Source organism: Sander lucioperca, chromosome 18 (genome assembly GCF_008315115.2).
Source record: "Sander lucioperca isolate FBNREF2018 chromosome 18, SLUC_FBN_1.2, whole genome shotgun sequence".
NCBI lineage: Eukaryota > Metazoa > Chordata > Actinopteri > Perciformes > Percidae > Sander > Sander lucioperca.
The window spans coordinates 25,058,747-25,078,295 of NC_050190.1; the positions used below are offsets into that span (position 1 = coordinate 25,058,747).

At 41.6% G+C, this 19,549-nt stretch overlaps 1 protein-coding gene across 5 annotated transcripts in view; it reads left to right on the forward strand.

The window, feature by feature from the left end:
• Window positions 1-19,549, forward strand: part of trim9 (tripartite motif containing 9) — a 49,508-nt gene that overhangs the window by 22,671 nt on the left and 7,288 nt on the right. For 2 of the 5 annotated variants that reach the window (XR_004106809.2, XM_031309860.2), the window contains exons 4-8: window positions 11,661-11,771; window positions 14,327-14,480; window positions 15,001-15,146; window positions 17,324-17,462; window positions 19,190-19,228. Coding sequence is in view for 3 of the 5 variants with exons in the window: in XM_031309860.2 (XP_031165720.1) it covers window positions 11,661-11,771; window positions 14,327-14,480; window positions 15,001-15,146; window positions 17,324-17,462; window positions 19,190-19,228 (589 nt within the window). In the remaining 2 variants the exon portion in view is untranslated. Of the gene's footprint in view, window positions 1-11,660; window positions 11,772-14,326; window positions 14,481-15,000; window positions 15,147-17,323; window positions 17,463-18,677; window positions 19,326-19,549 lie in introns of those variants that run through there. The other 3 variants (XR_004106810.1, XM_031309862.1, XM_031309861.2) reach the window with 3 other exon arrangements.

The window sequence follows — 19,549 nt, forward strand, 5'->3', positions numbered from 1 at the left end:
CAGACGAAAAGTTTTTCTTTTAATAACTTTTCATCTTTTAGGTGTTGGGATGATAGAGACCAAGTTTGAAGTACATGGGATGAAATCTCTAGGAGGAGTTCGTTAAAGTATAACACCTTGACTTTTAGGCCTACTTCCTGTTGCCACTAGGGGGCGCTATGACTTTAAGTAAATATCGGCCTTTATTAGTCCTCAGGGTTGGACTCTTATGAATCCTGAAAAGTTTCGAGCCAATCGGACAATGTACACTCGAGTTACACCCACTTCCTGTTTCGGCGGCGAAACGCACAAAATGGCCGCCCCGCCACGGCCATGCCCTATGACGAAAAGTTTTTCTTTTAACAACTTTTCATCTTTAATGTCTTAAGATGGCACAGACCAAATTTGAAGTTGATCGGATGAAATTTCTAGGAGGAGTTCGTTAAAGTACGACATGTGGAAATGGCCAAAATCGCACTGATTTCGAACTTTGAAATCAAAATGGCAGACTTCCTGTTGGGCTTAGGGTATGGCTTCAATTACGTTTTTTGTACATCTTGACATGATACATATGTGTACCAAGTTTCGTGAGTCTACGTTAAACGCACTGCAGGGGCTCAATTCTTTTAACATTGTAGGGGGCGCTAGCGAGCCATTTTTGCGCGCATATTCCCGAAACCCTTAAAATACGTAAATTTTCACCAGACTTGATGCGACCGCCAAATTTGGTGAGTTTTTGAATATGTTAAGCCCCTCAAAAAGCCAATTCATTTGCCGGGAAAATAATAATTCCTTCAGTTTCAATAGGGCCTTCGCCGCTGTTGGCGCTCGGGCCCTAATAATAACATAGGCTTGACTAAAATAAATGCACCGATATTTGTGATGAATTTGGTATTTCAGGCATTGTTTGAAGTGTTTGTAAGTTGATGTTATAGTGGAAACTGGTGCCTTCTTGTTAAGAAAATCAATTCCATACTGATATGAACTAAAAGCAATTGCTGCCTGGAAGGACGGAAATTAATCTAAATATTAATGGTTTGTATCAAATGTCAATTATTTAAGCTTTTTCTACAACTCTTGCATTTCAGAAGATGTCCTCATTGCAGGTTTAAGATTCAGTACAGAACTAAACAACCTACAAATGCACATTTTTTAGATTTAGCATAAAAATGAAAACTCAATTCCAGTGATTTCAGAGACATAAAGTGTGACATTTGTCTTTACACCGAACGAGGGACATAAACGACAGATGGAGTCAACAGGAGGAGGAGGGAGAGATACATTTGTGCTGTACAGCATCCAATTTCACGCTTGGATGCTCTTAGAATCAAGGTTTCACACGTGTAGGTGGTTTGAGAATCACAGCCTGTGCATAGAAACATGTGAACACTCTCATTTTTCCTCTCTTTCTTCCATATATGAAATATTTAGATATGAGGCATTTCATGGAAGTGCCTCATAAATCACTCACAAATTGAAAAACTCATTTTCATTTCATTCACGTTTAATTCTCTACAAGGAGGACCTGTCTCTTTTCTTTTGTGTGTATTTTTGAGGTTAACCTTTTTTTCATTTGAGAGGTTTTGTAACTGAATTTCTCTTTTATTTTTCTCTCTACACATTTACAAACTGGGCTTAACATTGAAGCAAGAATTCAGGGGAAAAGGATTTGCTTTTTTGTTTACTTGCCAAGAGTTAGATGAGAAAACCGATACCACGCTCATATGCTCCTGGAGTCTTGTTATCACCATGAGGTTACCAGTCAACCAGAGTCTCCAGGAAGTTACTGCTCTTGAACAAGAAACAATCTGGCTCATAACCCCCGGTAAAACCCCAACATGTTGTTTTACACTGTATTTTGTACAAGTTAAACAAGCAAGATATAACCTGTTAATTAGTGAGGTTTGGAGGGACAGGTAGGCAGGTTTCCATACCCTCTGCTTGCAGTCTTCATGCTAAGATAAGCTAACTAGCTGCTGGCTCTAGCTCAATATTTGGCGAACAGACGTGAGAGTGGTGTTGATCTTTGCATCTAACTCTGCTCTCAACCAACTATTTGAATTATTTATTATTATTTTAGCGCATCCAAGTTTTAAATTGAAATATTTAGAGCCAAAGACAAAGTTGAATCAGACCACCACCGTCCCGTCCCACCAATTATGCTCCAGTCAACAAAACTCGTACATTTTGCAGGTTAGAAATATAAAACCTCTCACCCTCACAGCAGCTAGAAAAGCTGCAAACTGTTACACTCATTGCCTGCAGTGTCACAAATGTCAAAATTACAGCAGCTAGTACTTAGTTGTTTTTTTTGTGTGCCTATAGATGGAACACACTGCAACATGTTTACAGCTGCAGCTCTAAACTTGCCTGTTCAGAAACTGCAGCGCTGCAGGCCTAGTTTTGGGCGACATTGTGCTCTCTTGAAATGCAAAATCTGTTCCATTAATGATTTATTGGCTGTTACGTGATGGATGGATGTTTAATGTGGGGCATCGGACACGTTTACACCTCCAAGACGGAGGAATGTTAATGTATCTCAGCGCTGATCTGATCCCACCTGTCAGATCAGTGCCTCCATGTGTTCTTCGCCGAATCTTAATGCCAGAAAGACACATTTCCCCATGACAGATCTGATATTCTTTTTTGCTGTGCTGCTCACGCACTCAGGGACACTGTTTCCATCATAGGAGTTTCCCACAGAGTCAGGGATGCAAGAAACTATTAGTTTCACATGTTCTGTGTTTGTCATCTGCTCCCGCAGGGTAGCATAGATCATTTGAGGTAGATATCAGCTGAAGTAAAAGGAGGGGGGGGGGGGTGATAACTGAAGGCATGGCTTGTTTTCTGGAGTAATTGGATTCCCCTCTGACATGGCCAGTCAATGGGATGCTTTCTGCTTCATTAGCATGTGGCTCATTGGCGGAGGTCATCCTGCAGCCATAATTGAATGAGACACGTTTCTGTCCCGGTGCACTCTTGATGGTAATGTAGCTCTTTGTGTATTTTCCAGATGTACCGTAGCATCTCAGATGAAAAGCAGAGTGTTGCATAAAACAAAATGCCAGCTTTGCATTTTATACGTGTCCAATTAAGAAACTAATGAAGTGCCCTAATTAATCCTGCTAATGCAATCACATGAAGCTCTTTTTATGAGGAGAAACCATAAAAAAAACATACAATCAATTAAAACAAATATATACCGCTGCAGCTGACTTGGCATCTCCGACAGAGCTTCCTGCTGCTCTCTTCCTGGTCCTGTACGCAAGGGGGTAAGCTTCGCTTCAGAGCTCGAATCCAAGCCATTTTGATGCTACAAAGCGATCACCCCCGTTAGCGTTCCATTGACTGCCATTCATTTTGACGTCACTTTGACAGCGAATAACTTTACATCTGAAGCGTTTAAAGACTTTATTTGTCCATTGTTTATTTCTAAAGAAACACAACAATGTATAAAAGGCTCCATTACCTTGTACCTCACGTTATGGCTCCGTAGTAGACGTTTTTGTAAAAATAGGCTAACGATTGTGTCATAACCACGCGACTTACTGTCGCATAGTAGAGGAATTACCATATAGTACAGGAGAAGCTCGCAGGCAGTTTGGACTTACATTAGCTGTTTAAGTTCAATTACTTATGTTAACTAGCATTTTAGTTAGCAATAATTAGACTGCGTCCATGTTATCTCCTTACATATACCTACGCTCGCCTTCTCTGCAAGATTGGGAATGATTGAGATTTCTCTTGGCACAGCTACCAGAAGACTTCCAACTTTCAGACAGGTTGCTCACGTCACATTTACGTTGTTTCTCTCAGTTGGAGGCTGCGCAGTAACACTCAGCGCTCACCGGAAAAGTGCTTCTAAAGGCCTTCACTGGTCTCCGTCCAGAGCAACGGGATCTGTTGGTCCACTCTTATATACAGTCTATGCCTGTACGCTGATGCCAAAGCCCGGTCGCCATGGTGACCAGGACGTGTTGTGCTTGTTTGAAGCTGTGGAGGCGAGAGAAGTAGTCCTTCATAACATGAGTCAGGTTCCTTTTTTTCTGCACATCAGGAGGACTGACCTATGTGTTTGTTCATAAAGATAGCAGAGGAGGAAGGTGGTTTTATGGCGGTTTGTCACACTGAGCGGTAACAAACGCTCCTTCACTCTGTTTCACTCAAACATCCATACAGTGGTGCTCTGCAATGTATAGCCAAGGCAAACTACTAAAAACCCTTTTCTGGGGGCCCTGATACTAAATTGCTTTTTATATTTAAACTTAAATATATATTTTTTTGTAGAAAAACAATCAATTTGAAATATTTTTAGTCTTAATAACAATCAGAATCAGCTTCTAAATCCACTATGTGTTATATGTGTGTAACAGTCAAATGTAAAGACAAATACTGAAGGCACAGCCCTGTTTATTTATTATTCATTTGATCTTAGAATGGTAGCACTTTTCCAAAGTCTTTAGACTGGTTTTCTATTTTTCAGACAGCCGTTTTTCTCACTTTATGTCAGTAAATTATGGAAATCTACTTAAAAATAAAGCTTGTCCTCTTGATTTTTGTATTGATTCAACAAACAAGGTTTAAGAAGGTAATTTGTTTCCTTTAGACAGAGCCAGGCTAGCTGCTTCCCCCGTTTCCAGTCTGTATGTTAAGCTAAGCACCAGTATAGTGCTTTAATATGGAGAATTTATTTAATATGATCAAACCAAGGCACACTGTCTCTGCTGTCAGTCCCTCTCACTGTATTTCATCAGGGAGATCCGAGCTCACAGAGTCGGCAGTTAACTGATGAGGGATTCTTCTGAGGAATGATTAGAGAAACACAAAGTGAATCAGAAAGTCAGTCTGCGTCTTCTGCGTTTTGCCACCGGATGCTCCATCCTCTGGATACCCAGCCCGGGTCGTTTAATGAGTACAGCTGCACTGAGGCTATTTTTATTTCCGCTGTCGTGATTTGCTGACCTCCCTGTTGGCTTCTCGTCATCTGACTTAGTGTGTTGCTCCAGGGGATCCCTGCTCCCCGGCGTCCTCCTCATTCAAGCACTCAAACACGGGGAACAGTTTGGACTGTACAGATATGAAATTTTTTTTTAAATCGGAGGCAAATATCGAATGATTAATTCTCTCGCTGTGAACAAAAGTTTTTATGGCTGCAGTGGGATCTGCAGCACAGAGGATGAACATGAACTACTTTAGACTGCTGCTGAAGTCAGTATCGGGGGATTGTTCATCAGTATTTTCTACTAATAGTATGTCAGTACTTGGTCGAAGAATCTACTTTTTGTCGATCGACAGAAAAACAATTTCAGGCTGCAACTAACAATTATTTTCATCACCTATCAATCATTTAGTCTAAAAAAGACAATAAAATAATAAACAATGTGAATTCCAGTTTCCTAGAGTTTGACCAACAGTCCCAAACCCAAAAATATTCAATTTCCAACTATATAAAACAGATTAAAAAGTTGAAAATATTTGGAGATTTTAGGACTTTTCTACTGAAAAATGAGTGAAAGTAGTTGCTGATTATTATTATCTATTGAGTAATTGATTAATCAACTAATTGTTTAAGCTTAACTCATTTTAGTCATTTAGTATTGAGCTAAAAAAAAATGCAAAACAGTCTTTAGCTCCAGCTTCTAAAATGTGAGTACTGCTTTTCTTTTGTTTTATATTATTATATATTACTCTAGCCTTTTCTGACATTTCATAGACTAAACGATTAAAAATTGAATACAAAAATAAATGACAGGTGAGTCAATAATGAAAATAGCCCAATATCTGACAGTATGCGACCCCTAAATGCCATTGAATGTCTTGTTATGTTTACATCAATAGAAGTGAAGCTCATGCTTCCGTTGCATTTCCCCTGCGTCTCTCTGAGTAAGAAACACATTAATGCCGAGCAGGAAGCGCCCTGATCCTCGCTAACAGTTGAGTGTCGGTGGACGTGTCACTTGTCACTTTCTCTGACCATCACTGCAGCGTGTAACCTACAGGAAGCAAAGGAGGAGGGGATTTTAATCCCTTGAGTCATGTTTCCCATCACAATCCCTCTTGTATATCTTTTTGTCTTCCTTCTCTCCTCTCTTTTTTTACCTTTATTTATTCAGGGAAGGTTCACTGAGAGGAAGCCTCTCTTTTGCAGGATCACATTTACACAATTATAGGTGTTATATACTGAACGCATCCAAGCTGGCGCGCGCCATCGTGACGTCAAAATGATGTTATATCCTGCCGGCGCGTCCGATTTATAGCGCGCGCCGAGCTGTCATAGGTGTTATATACTGAACGCATCCAAGCTGGCGCGCGCCATCGTGACGTCAAAATGATGTCATATCCTGCCGGCGCGCGACAAAGCGGAAACAGGAGGCCGAAGGGGTCCGCAGCCAACCGGATGCCAGGACTCTCACAGTGACTGCTAGTCTCTCTTGTAAACTTACTGGGTTAAGATCTTTTATGGTGAATGAAAGGTTTGATCCGACGAAGTAGGTCGTCCAATCAAATCGAAGCGTTGACGGCAATGCTGCAGCCAGTTCTGCCGTTGTTTACCTTTTTCTTCTTCTTCTAGTCCGTAGAAAGAGCAACGCCGATAGTCTTTGCTCATTAGCGCCACCGCTGTTCAGGAGAAGACTGCAACTAGTGTCGCGACCACCAGCGCGGGTATAAATGGTCACGGCGATCTCATGACGTCACATTTGGATGCAGGAGAAACAGAGAGAAAAGAGACAGTGCTTTGTGCAGGCAGCTGTTGCACAAACTCCTGGGCAGTTAAAGGATTGTGTTCCGTTTTTACCCCGTCATAGTTTAAAGATGCTGCGGTTACTGTAAAACGGCCTTAACACATTCATACCTGGAAGCTGCCCAGTACAACCACAGTTGTGGTTGTACTGGGCACTGCTGGCCACTGAGCAGCTCCACTGGAACTGAGTGCTCAAGGGCACCTCAGTGGTGGTAATGAGGGAGGGACAAGCACTGCTCTTTCACTTTCCCCACCCAGATTTTATCCTGTCGGTCTGGGGATTGAACCGACGACCTCCCGATCACCAGCTTGCGTCCTCTAACCTTTAGGCCACCGCTGCCTCTTACTGCTCTTCTTTTATCAACCTCTTTTGCCTCCATCCATTTCCCTTCTGATGGCTCATCACTTCCTTCTGCCTCTTTTACTCCATGTCAGTATCATTAAATCATCTTTATGCACTTCCATAATGTCAAACTGTCATGGATTGTGTGCCATGGTCCTGACTGACTGTACACGGGCCTGTGCTGCTGCTGTAAATGGAGCGGTTAGAAGACTGCAGCCCCAGTATCTCACATGGCCAAAATTGCCGCAGTGGCCTAATAATTACAACAGAAACTCATAAAACAGGTTATTTATTTCACGAAAGAGGCAGCATGTCCTACCGACTCGCTCACAGGACAATATGTGCAGCTGTTGAGGTACTGGATAATATTGGCCACTTTTTAAGTATCTAGCCTTGTTTGGCTTGATTTTTACGACACAACTTTGGTTCACACGCTCTCATAGAGTCGTTTTCGGTCGCAGCAGGCAACTGTTTGTCGCGAAAATGCTCTAAAAACCCTCTGGACACTACCTGCTCAGTGCCAAACGGCAGATTTAGCAGCTAAAGAGGCAGATATTTCCCTCAGGAGTAGGTGGAGACCAAAAACGGAGCTAAAAGAGAATAATGTTGGCGTAAGATTCACCAGGTTTTGCTAACAAGTTCCCCATTTCATCTTAGATGTTGACAATATGTCAATGTTGTGTTTACAGCTTGTTTCCACTGCCCCCAACTGGCACAAAAAAACAGTGACTGTAGGTTTTAAATATAAAAACAATCCTTGTTTAAGAATCTATTGTCACGTCATGTTAGCATCTCCTTTTATAAAAAAGAGAACATGTTTTAGTGAGTCAAATGGCAAGAGAATACATTTCTCACCTCAGTCCTTGGATGAAGAAATGTAATGAAAAGCTGCTGTTCCAAACATGAATAATAACTACAAAGAAACATATTCCTGTGTGTGTCAGCGCTCTCTGAGCATCAGTTTATATTCATTTTGCCCTCTCGTTGTTTGGGATTGTTTGAGCAGCGCTGTCGAGCTGCTGTGACTCTGTATGACGATGTGTTTAATCACCATGACAGCCACATATGTCTGATAGGACAGAGGACGCAGTTTGTTTTCCCCCCCGTGAGCTCCCCCGTCATCTCTGCTGCTGCAGAAACTGTGGCCCACTTACACAGCCTGCTCTGCCCTCTACCACTGTCCTGCACTCTCTCCTAATTCATTACTCCCACATCCCTTCTCTCAAGATGCTTAATTTCCCCCCCACCTCAAAATGCTGCTATCCCTTCATTTGTGTTAAATCCAGGTGAATGAATCTTCCTCACACTGATTATCCACTGATCAGCATGGCAGAGCAGTATTGCCGGTGGCAGCTCTTATATCTTAATCCGATGCTGATTTAAAGCAGATTCCAGGAAAGATGACTGCAATGCTGAGAAAAGCTGTTCAGTAGGCAGCGAGTGTCGAGTCTGAGAGAGAAGGGGGAAAGGAAGGACCAGGGAAAAGGACAAGATATGATAAAAAAAGTTCTCTGCAAAATTCCTCCACATGTATTGTCCCCTATGGATTAAGAGATTGTGATTCCAGCTGTGTACGGAGGAGGAGTGACAGCAACTCCGATTGTTAAACAGGCAGCGACAGCAGTGAGAAACTCTTCCTGGAGCCCTGCCAGGCCACTGCAGGGGTGTGGATGTTCCAGTCGTGACACAGCAGGCAGGGTTTGGCCCTCAGCCAGAGAAAAATAGACCCAATCATCAGAGCTGGAATGAGATTTCCTCTCGTCATTGTATGGGAAGAGAGGTTAAACACGGTCCTCATTTGGCTGATTGATTACAGCAGTAAAAGGGGGAATAATTAGAGTATGATTAGCTCTGTAAATATTTATTTACTTGAAGATATTCTGTTTGCAGTTAATATTTAATCATCTTAGAGTGCAATCAGACCTGCAATTTGTTTTATTTGGAACCTTGGAGGAGAAGTTGCATTTTCATGTTTGGTTTATTAAAGTTTACGCTGTCTTAGTGTGAATGGACCGAAGGATTCATTTTGCAGCCTTTTAGTTATGATATTTTGGCAGAGTTAAGGAGGTCTAAACAAAGTGATTCCAGACTCTGTAAGCAGCTGGACATGATTGATTTGTTTGGGGATTTTGCTTAAATTTACCTTCCCTGGCGTTTGCAGCAGATAGCAGCACACGAGGAAACGCGACAATGAGGAGATCAAATGGTCCTTAGTGGTTCTGAACTAAAATCTGTATTTTCAAGAGTCTCCGTGCAGTTTGTTTGAAGCCTCCTGCTGAGCAAATTGTCTTCAGCTGCCCAAACAAACTAAACTGGGAACAGAAGTTTTCAGTTCCCTGATGTTTGAATAAAGCACAACAAACATGCAGGGGTGCCCTAACAAATGAACTGAAAGCAAAGTGATAACAAAACACAATCGCCCTCTTCGATCCCTTTTTCCCCCTTATGCTGCACAGCCAAGATCATTTAAAAATAAAAGGAAACTGGATGATGAGTGGTTAAAACATTGATCATTCTGTGTTTGGGACACTGGTAGCCTGAAGATGATTCTGCCATTTTGACCACAATCAATATATTTAAATATTTGCACACATAATGTTAGGGAAGGGTGATATAGCAATATATACAGCATGACACGATACAGATTTGTCAACCAGTAGAAACGTAGCCGGATGTTGATATAGCTGTGCCTTTAATATCTGCGATGTAGTGTGTTGATTTGGACATTATGCAATTTATAGAAATATTAGATGAATTGGATAATGTTCCTGTATTTGTCAGGTTTTTATTTCACTGTAGCAGCCAGAAATAAATCTGATCTGGTTATCTCAGCTGTAAATGGTTTCCCAAGAAAAATGAATATATTATAATATATGATGCTACAATCCTGAACTCTTCTTACTAGGGGTGTTAAATTGAATCATTGCATCGCTGCATCGCGATGCGGACCTAGACGATTCTCTGCATCGATGCAGTGACAGACCATAATCGATTATTGCCTACTGATGTTACTTGTTGATTTTCCTGTCGCTGCTTTTTATGTTTTTGCCTTTTGTCTGTTGTCGACTGTGTTCAAACTCCCCTACATTCAGGAAGTGTCTTTTTTAAGAGCAGATACAATAAAAAGGGGAGTTCATATATATCTGACTGCTTGAATTTGCTGATGAAAACCATGTGTAGCAATATATAATAATATTGAGGAGGTGATGCATCGGGACGCATCGTGATGCATCAGGATATCGATTCTTATTGTTGACAGGATAATTGTAATCGAATCGTGAGACCAGTGAAGATTCACACCCCTAATGATTACAGTAGTAGCCTGACTCTATGTGCCTTACAGTAATGCTACATACAGAATAATCTCTAACTGTATGAACATATTTACAGTTTGTTGCATGTCAGGGTGACAATACTTGCATATTGATGCACTGTGACTTCAGTCATCAGTAAATCATCTTCCTCTATTCTGTCGGCCTGCAGAAAGGATTTTCCTCTCCATTCAGCCTTGGAGCCCCTCAGATAGCAACAGTGAAGTTTCTGTTACCTAGCAACCCTCGGTCCAGCACCTCCGTTTATTTCACACTGTTGCAAAGAGGCTCTGTGGACATCAGTAGTGTCAGCGGCGGAGTGGGAATCTCCCATGTCTATCAAATATCCAATCAAATCAATCAAATATCTTGTTGTATGTGCGATAAGGAGGGTTTCTTTTATTTATTTAAATCTGTTCCATTGTATTCAGATTATGTTGTGGGAAGATGCATTATGAATATGGGGAGGGCAGCAATAGAAACTGATAGAGGACAGATTTTACGGATGTCAAATGTGTTTTCGGAGAAAAAATTCAATAACTGCGTACAGATAATTTAGAAACTGCTACATGTCTTGATTCTGTAGCTGCTCAGAAAAAAATGTTTGGCTCATCTGATCTCTGATGTAACCGGTGATGCTGACAAGCATTCACGTGTGAAAACAAAATGTCACTTTCCTTCCGTTAACGTCAATAACAGGATCATGTCGCCAGTGTCCCTTCAGCCTCCTCTTACTCCTTCAATCTGTGTGCGAGTCTCAAGAGGGAACAGGTTTACTCAATCAAACACTTTGACAATCCTGCTGCTAATCTCATTATTGGTATTCCTGCTGGTCGTCTCATTCAGCATCTCTTCATCCATTAACAGCTATGTTTAATCTGTGTTCTCCAGCCTCCTCCTTCAATTTCAATTCTCTATCCTTCCTTTCAATGTTGCCATGTTTATTTGCCTTCTCTGTCTCCTCTTCTTCCCTCATTTACAACATTTCTGCCATCTTCTGCATATTTACTCCCCTCTAATTTCTCTGCATCTCCAGTCGTCCCTATTCTTTTTTGTCCTATTTATACTCTACAGCACTCGCACACTTTATTAAACCTTCTTCTGTGTATTTCATTCGTGTTGCACTCCAGAGTAATTACAGGAAAAAGGGTGGTGATTAATGTATGATTATCTTCTGTATGCTTGTTGTTTTTGTATTATACATGCAAAACTTGATTCCCTCGTGGCTGTTTTCTTCTTTTCTCTACTATCATCCCTCTCTTTTTTTACCCCTTTTATTCCCCAGGTGGTTCGGGATCAGATCTCCCACTGTACGGTGAAGCTGCGTCAGACCACGGGGCTGATGGAGTATTGTCTGGAAGTCATCAAGGAGAATGACCCCAGTGGTTTCCTGCAGGTAAACTGCAAAACAATACAAGTCTCTTTTTTCCATTCCCCAAGTATGGCTGGGCGATATGGAGAAAATCAAATGTCACCATACTCTTGACCAAATATCTCAATGTCGATATTGCGACTATATTGTAGGGTTGGCAATTGTTTAAATGTGTAAAGGCAAATAATAAAACGGCTAGAACAGCCTGGTAAGTTCAGAAAATATGTAAATCACGTTACTGTAATGTAGTCTTTAAAACAGGAAAGTCATATTACGATATTCAAAATTTAAGACGATATCTAACCTCATATATCGATATCGATTTAACATTGATATATTGCCCAGCCCTATCTCCAAGTTACATTAATAAATTGGAGCAAAATGCTAAATGATTCCCAGTGCACCAGTTCCCAACCTTTTTGGCCCACGACTCCTTAAAACGAAGAAAAGTTTATTTGCGACCCCTCATCACTGTTTGCATAATGTCTACGAGTAGTGACCAGCTCAACCAAAGAAGATTTCTCTTGCTATTGCTATATTTCAATCTGATTTTTTTAAGCTTTGGAGATGTGAAATCAGTCATGAATTCAGGTTAGGGCAAAGATTTGAGAAAAGTCAGGAAAATTGTATATTCCCCAATTCTCATGCCTATTCTGTTCAACATCTACATGCTCCTACTAGCTCAGATACAAATAGAAAACATCAAATATTGTACTATAACTGTGGTCTCATACAAACTCTGAGTAAGTGCATTCAACAAATCAATGATTGAATGAGCCAACATGTTCTCCAGTTGAAACAAAAAAAGAACAAACTGAAGAAGAACAATTCAAAGTCAGTGCTCAGCTTCAGTCACTAACATTACAGACCACAAACCAAGCCAGTAATCTTGGTTTAGTCATGAAGCTAAATTGTAACATCCACATTAAGACAATTACAAAAGCCTAGATTTAAAGGATTTATGTCCCAGCAGGATTTAGAAAAACTTCTCCATGCGTTCATCTGCAATAGGCTGGACGTCTGTAAACGCTGTCTGTACAGGTCTCTCTAAAAAGTTGATAACATGACTGTAGCTGATTCAGAGTCCTCACTAAGACCAGGAGAATGGATCACATCAATCCAGTGCTCAGATCTTTATCATATGCGTCCTGTTTGTCAATGAATTGACTTTAAAGTTGTACTGTTTATTATCTATTGTGTTTATGCTACTGGTTTATAAAGCACTGAATGGTTTAGGGCCAAAACACATTTCTGATCTGCTGCTCCATTAACAACCACCTAGACCTCTCACATGGTCTGGGACAGTAACTGTGCCCAGAGTCAAAACTAAACACGGGGAAGCAACATTCCGTTTTTATGCATCACATAGTCTATATACATGATGTTCCACTTCCGTGATCGCTCCGTTGCAGCCGGAAATTCCGCCGGATGTCCCTCATTTCGGCCGGATGTCCGTCACCTTCCTCTTCCTTTGTGTTGGCGTTCTGAACTCCGGTGGATTTCTGAGGACTATGGTTAACTGCTCCTCAGATCTCTGCAGGGTAAATCCAGACAGCTAGCTAGACTATCTGTCCAATCTGCTGTTTTCTGTTGAACGACTAAAACAACTTTTGAACGTACACGTTCCACTAAAACAAGTACCTTCCCGAGGCTATTTTGCAGAGGCACCGTTGCTTCGTTCGGCGATTAGCGTTGCCCAAAACGATTGTGATTGGTTTAAAGAAATGCCAATAAACCAGAGCACGTTTTTCTTCCATCCAGGAATGCTGTGTGGACTAGTCAGACCCTCCTCCGCAGCGCTGTGGAGGAAGGTCTGGCAATGGAGACTGTGCATCACATATCTGGAACAAACTCCCAGAAAACTTGATGGCGACTGACCTAATTTGAATGTTGTCCTTTAAAGCTGCGATTTTCACCCATTTTGTTACTCGTAGTGGTTGATTTAGTGACATTTCTCTGGGCAAGAAAAACATATATTAAAAAGAGAGAAATTCCTCTTAAAAACCCGGTAAATTACTAGCTGAGAATATGACTCAGACCTAATACATTTTAGATAAAGTTGAATTTCAAAGTGAAAAATAAGCACAACCAAAACTGATAGATGCAGTTGAAGTTAGTTTATTTGCTGTCAGGAGATGATTTCACTGCCTTTGCTGACCAATTTCACCTTGTTAAAATCAAACTTATTGGACATCTTTGGTTTAAGTTGAAAGTTTTATGGCAAAAAAACTTGTGTTGAGCTGAATCTGATGAAATGATGAGCAAACACAGTATCACAGTATATCAATGTATGTGCTTGACAGTGGCCTGTGTGGAGAGACCTTTTACCCATTATGGTGAAATAATGGGGAAATAGGGAAATACAGTATGTTAATATGTTATTACAACAATAAGTTTGGTGTTTATGTCAGTAACATTTCCTTTCCTTTAATTTTCTGATAATGTCCTGATTATTTCCTTGTTTCCTGGTAAAAGGCATTCAAGAGAATGGGTTTTCTGGCAGACAAATTTACGTTTTTTAGCTGAGTCCCAGTTCCGTTTCAGTTAGTTTTAATTGTAAATAAATGTGTTGTCCTCAGATCTCGGATGCCTTGATCCGGAGGGTCAGCATGACAGAGGGCCAGTGGGGGAAGGGAACCCTCACCCCCAGGATGACCAGCGACTTCGACCTCACTCTGGACAACGGCCCCCTCCTGCAGACCATCCACCAGCTGGACTTTGTCCAGATGAAAGGTAAAAAGAGAGGAGCTAATGGGTACAGACACCTGAGGGACTTAGACAAGAGTGGGCTAGAGGAGAGAAGGCAACTTTCTGTAAACTCAGAGAGGCAAGATCAAGCCCTCATGAGAGCTAAAGTCTTCTCGACTGAAGACAGGAAATCCCTACCAGCCTGTGGAGGAGCTGTTCTGTAGTCAGACTGATCTCCTGCTTTATACAGTATGATATCTCTGACACACTGAAGGTGTTTGCTAAAATATTCTGTAAATTACTCAGAAAGTCAAAGAGGTTTGGTGTGTTTATATTTGTGATATGGATGCCTTTGATTATTGACTTATAAATTCATAATTTAATTTATAAATAATAATTATTGAACAAGTCTTTGTGCACTGCAGAGTCATATCCTGTGTGTCTGTCTGTGTGTGTGTGTGTGTGTGTGTGTGTGTGTGTGTGTTTGTGTGTGTGTTTGTGCACGTGCGGCCATCCTTTCATATCTCACTTGGCTGTAATCTGGTTTGGTTTTTCTTCTCCTCAGTCCCAGCTGCTCCCATGCTCCAGCTGGAGGAATGCTGCACTCAGAACAACAGCGCCACGTTGTCATGGAAACAGCCACCGCTCTCCACCATCGCCGTGGACGGATACATCCTGGAGCTGGACGATGGAAACATGGGGCCATTCAGGGTAGGTTTCCCTGCGCAGGTACTCTTTTGTCTCCGCCCGTTAGGATTTATCTGTCGACTTTAATAGGAGACAGACATTACTTTTACTTGAAAAAGCTCAACAGGGGAATCTTTGTTGGATTTACATTTAAATTACAAGACAACAAGTGGAAAAAAGGACCAGTTAGGGTAATAATTTACCTTTAGAGAACACCACCCGTCTCTCTCTCAACAAAGACTTCTTCATTCGGTGCCAGGGAGGACACCAGCTCAGCCAGGGGAATGTGAAAGCAACGCTTTGTCGCCTTAAATCACTCTCTCGTACCACGCAGCTCTGAGTGATATTAGAGCAGCTCATGTGACACACTGTAGGGACACGACGTCAGGAGAAAGGGTCTGTAATGCAGCTGCCAGCTGGGATGATCCCGTAGGAAGTGTGATCTGGGATCAAAGCGGTAGTCAAACCCTCTCCAGAGGTTCACCATGTAATCCATCCAGCTAAGACCCTCCTCAGTTCTCTATACATCCATGCCCCTGCTTTGTTATAATGGCAACTTAAACCCCCTGAACAATACTCTCAGTACAATGGCAGAGGATATCTGTGTCGGGCCTCTAAACCTGTGCAAGTTCCTCTGTACAGTACAGTAGGCCTGTTGGCTCTCATAACATTCAATCTGGGAGATCTTTCCACTTTGTTAAACGGATGTAAACGTTGGGATGAATGCCCTGGCCAAGTAGTTTAGATCATCTTAGATTCCCCAATTTTAGATAATTTATTCATCTAGAAAAGTATGCAAAAACAGCCTAGGGTTTAAAGGCTCAACAGAGCCTCGAAACACAACTAGATCCAAATTTAGTCCCCATATTTTAATCTCAGCCTTCTCTCAAATGTTGCCATCTTCTAATAGCTCCTACAAAGCACACCATGTCTATCAGATTCCTCTAAACAACCTAATGAAAGTGGTTTGAATTGAATTTTCTGTTTGTGTAAGTGTGTTATTGACTTTTACACTTCTAAGAACTGTAAACAGATGTCAACTTGAGGGCTTTGTGAGTAGGCAGAGCATCAGCTAAACACACCCTGTGTAATGTGAATGGTCCAGCAGCTGTTTGTAGAGGCATCCCGTTTTAATTTGCTCTCTGAAGCCAGCTGTCTGTCTGTATGAGCCTTCATCCTTCTGTCTTAATCACAACTGTTGCATAAGAGGGTGATCATTTACATCCAATCTGCCAACAGATTCACCAACTGCATCCGCTGACTGCTAATTGGTTAGCAGTCGATACCAAATTCTGTTACAGCTTGGAGACATTTTATCTGAATTTTAACTGTTAGCTGTTAACATTTAACTGTTCAGACTTAATATGGTATTTATTGTATTTAAAGATCCAGTGTGTAACGTGTTTAGAAATACGTTAGCCGGTAAGGGACATACAGGACATACTGTTCCGCCTTTCGCGTTTTCGCTGTCACATGATAAACTCACAGGTGCTGCTAATGCTGCTAATGGGTATCGTAGCTTCCCGGCCCCGGCAAGTTTGAAGAAGGAAACATGGAGGATCACATGTATTCAAAATCAAAATTTCAGAAACAGGAGTCTTCTTCTTCGCCCAGAAAAAGAAAAAGGATATTGAAAAGAGCAAGAGACCGGCTTTTTGAAGTGTGAAGGCTACCGTAGCTGTAATACGTACTTTGAACTGCGTGGTGCGAAAGAGTTGATTGCGATATATGATCAACGCTAGATGGGAGAAATTCCTACACATTGGACCTTTAAGTTGACTGTTTTACTAAAGGTTTTTGTGTGTTTTAAATTGTCTTTAACTTGAACCTGAATCATTTTATGTCATACCTATATCTGGTGCTACATTTTGCCAAAAAACTATTTACTTTCCGATTTGTGAGAGGGAAGTTTTCCTTTCTCCTCTGAGTCATCCAGGCTCGCCAACGCAGCACCACACTGAGCTTGGCAAGTTGTGTGTCCCCATGTCTATTTATACTCCGGTGTGGGCTGCCTCACCCACGCTGAGTTGTACAAACTCACACTCTCGCTTATTACACTCAACCGCCCCAAATCCAAATGGGACGCTCCTTCAGAGGCAGAGCCGTGCGGGTTAAAAAACGAAGCAGGGCTCTCTCTGTGTCATATTTACGCACTTGATGTATCTGCCAGCTTAACAGGAAGCATTTGTGTGTCTTTACAGGAAGTGTACGTGGGGACGGAGACCATCTGCACAGTGGATGGGCTCCACTTCAACAGCACATACAAGTCCAGAGTGAAGGCCTTTAATGCCAGCGGAGTGGGCCAGTACAGCAAGACACTGATCATGCAGACCTCTGAGAGTACGTTAAGCATCTTTTCCTTCTCATACTACTAATATGGCTGTATGTCTTTAAGGAAAAAAAACACTCTCAAAACAGAATTCATTTGTTCTTCTGATCTTGGATCGTTCAGTCTGTATTTAGAATAAAATTGTCAAAAAGAGTACAGATAGAGCCGAGACTCAAGTCTGTGTTGCCAATAGAATAGACTCATCCGTGCTTCTTCACTGGCAGTACTGAACTCAGCCGCCTGCATATATTTGTTATTAAGCAAGCAAACGTTATCGACAGTATTTATCTACACTTTTCAAAGCAGCAGGTCTGAAGTAGAGCTCGGCAGATTTATCTGCCAACAAGTGCCAAGAAATGGCAAACTAGGTTTGAGTTAATTGAGAAACAGTGTCACCACTGCCAACACTGAAATCAGTTTGTCACTTGCTGTTCCTTTTTTTCAGCACTTTTGCTTCACCAAATACCTGCCACATGTTTGTTACTGTATCCCTGTGTTTCCCAGGTGTTGTAACACCGTTCTTACTCTTTGTTGTTATTGTGCACATTTTCTTTTGCATGATTAAATCCTGAAAAGTTTCTTGGTTACATTTCTCTTGATATCGTATTGGATTTATGCCATGACGAATCTAATCTGATTGCCCAGGATGTTGTGCTCTAGCAAACAGCTGGCAGGTATTTTATCACAGGTCTTATAACGGTAATAATATAATTTCGTAGTTACTATCACTTCCTGAGATCACAGACTAGAGTCTCGGCTCAGTTTCCTTCTTCTTTTGGATGTGAAGCGTTCATTAACAGCACAAAAGTTTGACAGATCTTACAAAGATCTTAAGAATAATAAATTGTTGCTTCCAGACTTAAGCCTTGCATCTTCAGAAAGACAACTTCTCAGAAATTTAGGGGAAAGGAGAACATATTTGGCCACTTCTTTTGCACTTTTTTTTCTTATTTCAGATTTAAAACCATGCACTTTGAGTTTTTTAATGATGGGTTCAAAGAGACATCAAAGCGGGCCATCAAACATCCTCAATCCTCTTTTTTTCTTTCATGTAACACAAACATAATAACAGTAAAAGCCTCCAAAATATCGATTGCAAAGTTTTAACCCAAAAGCAGCAGCGGGATGTGAACTCTGTTTGAGGGTGTGTTTGAGCCTTTAAACCAGGTACATCCAGTAGCAGATGGTTTGTATATAATCCACCCATGTGCTTGCTTTCCCATTAGTTAAATGCTGCTCTGCACACAGGGAAGCTTGTCACCCATCAGTGGACCTGAAAGCGCCAGAGAGCCTCCCTACCTGGCAGAGAGAGCACTCAGCAGCTGCTGGGGGCTGCGCAAAGTGATCTAACCACTCAGTGTTTTTGCAGAGCTCTGTCATCCTTCACCTGGACAACTGGGCTTTGATTTTGTCGGTTTTATTTCCCGCATGGAAAGAAGGATGTTTCTCCGTCAGAACTGTCTTTTCCTTTATTTTCGTGCATGTTCTTTTGAAGTCTCCCCTGATCTGTTTCTAGGAACTCTTTGCTTTTGTTTTTAAGGATCTCATCTGTGCTGTTTTGGCTGCTGAGTTGAACCAGCTTCCCTGATCAAACCTGCTTTTTACCCTCTCCTCCATCCCTCCCGACCCCTCTACACTGTCTGCTTTACTGCTTCGCTACGCTCTACTCCTCCTTCCCTCTTTTATTTCTCCCCTTTTCCCTCTCCTTCTCTACTCCCCCCTTCATTTCACATTCCAGCTGGACTCCCTCCATGTGATATTCAATCTATAGGCACAGGTATGGACGGCTCTCATTGCTGACTGTTTCCACACTAATCCCCCCTCGTTGCCATTGCTTGTGTCATCAGTGCAGTGCTTCACTCTCAAACCAGCAGGTGGGCAGTTTGCTGCTCTGTGGGCTGCACTTATTAAACATTCGATACAGGCTTCTAATAAATGTCTTTGTTTTATTTCCTTTGGGAAATAAAGCTATGTAATGAAACTTTACTGCACATGGTGACACCAATGAAAGATGGTGGACAAGCAAGTCCAGTGGAGCCCATATAAAGCGCAAACATGCATCTGTTAAACTCCCATATTTCTCTGTGTAGAGTATAGA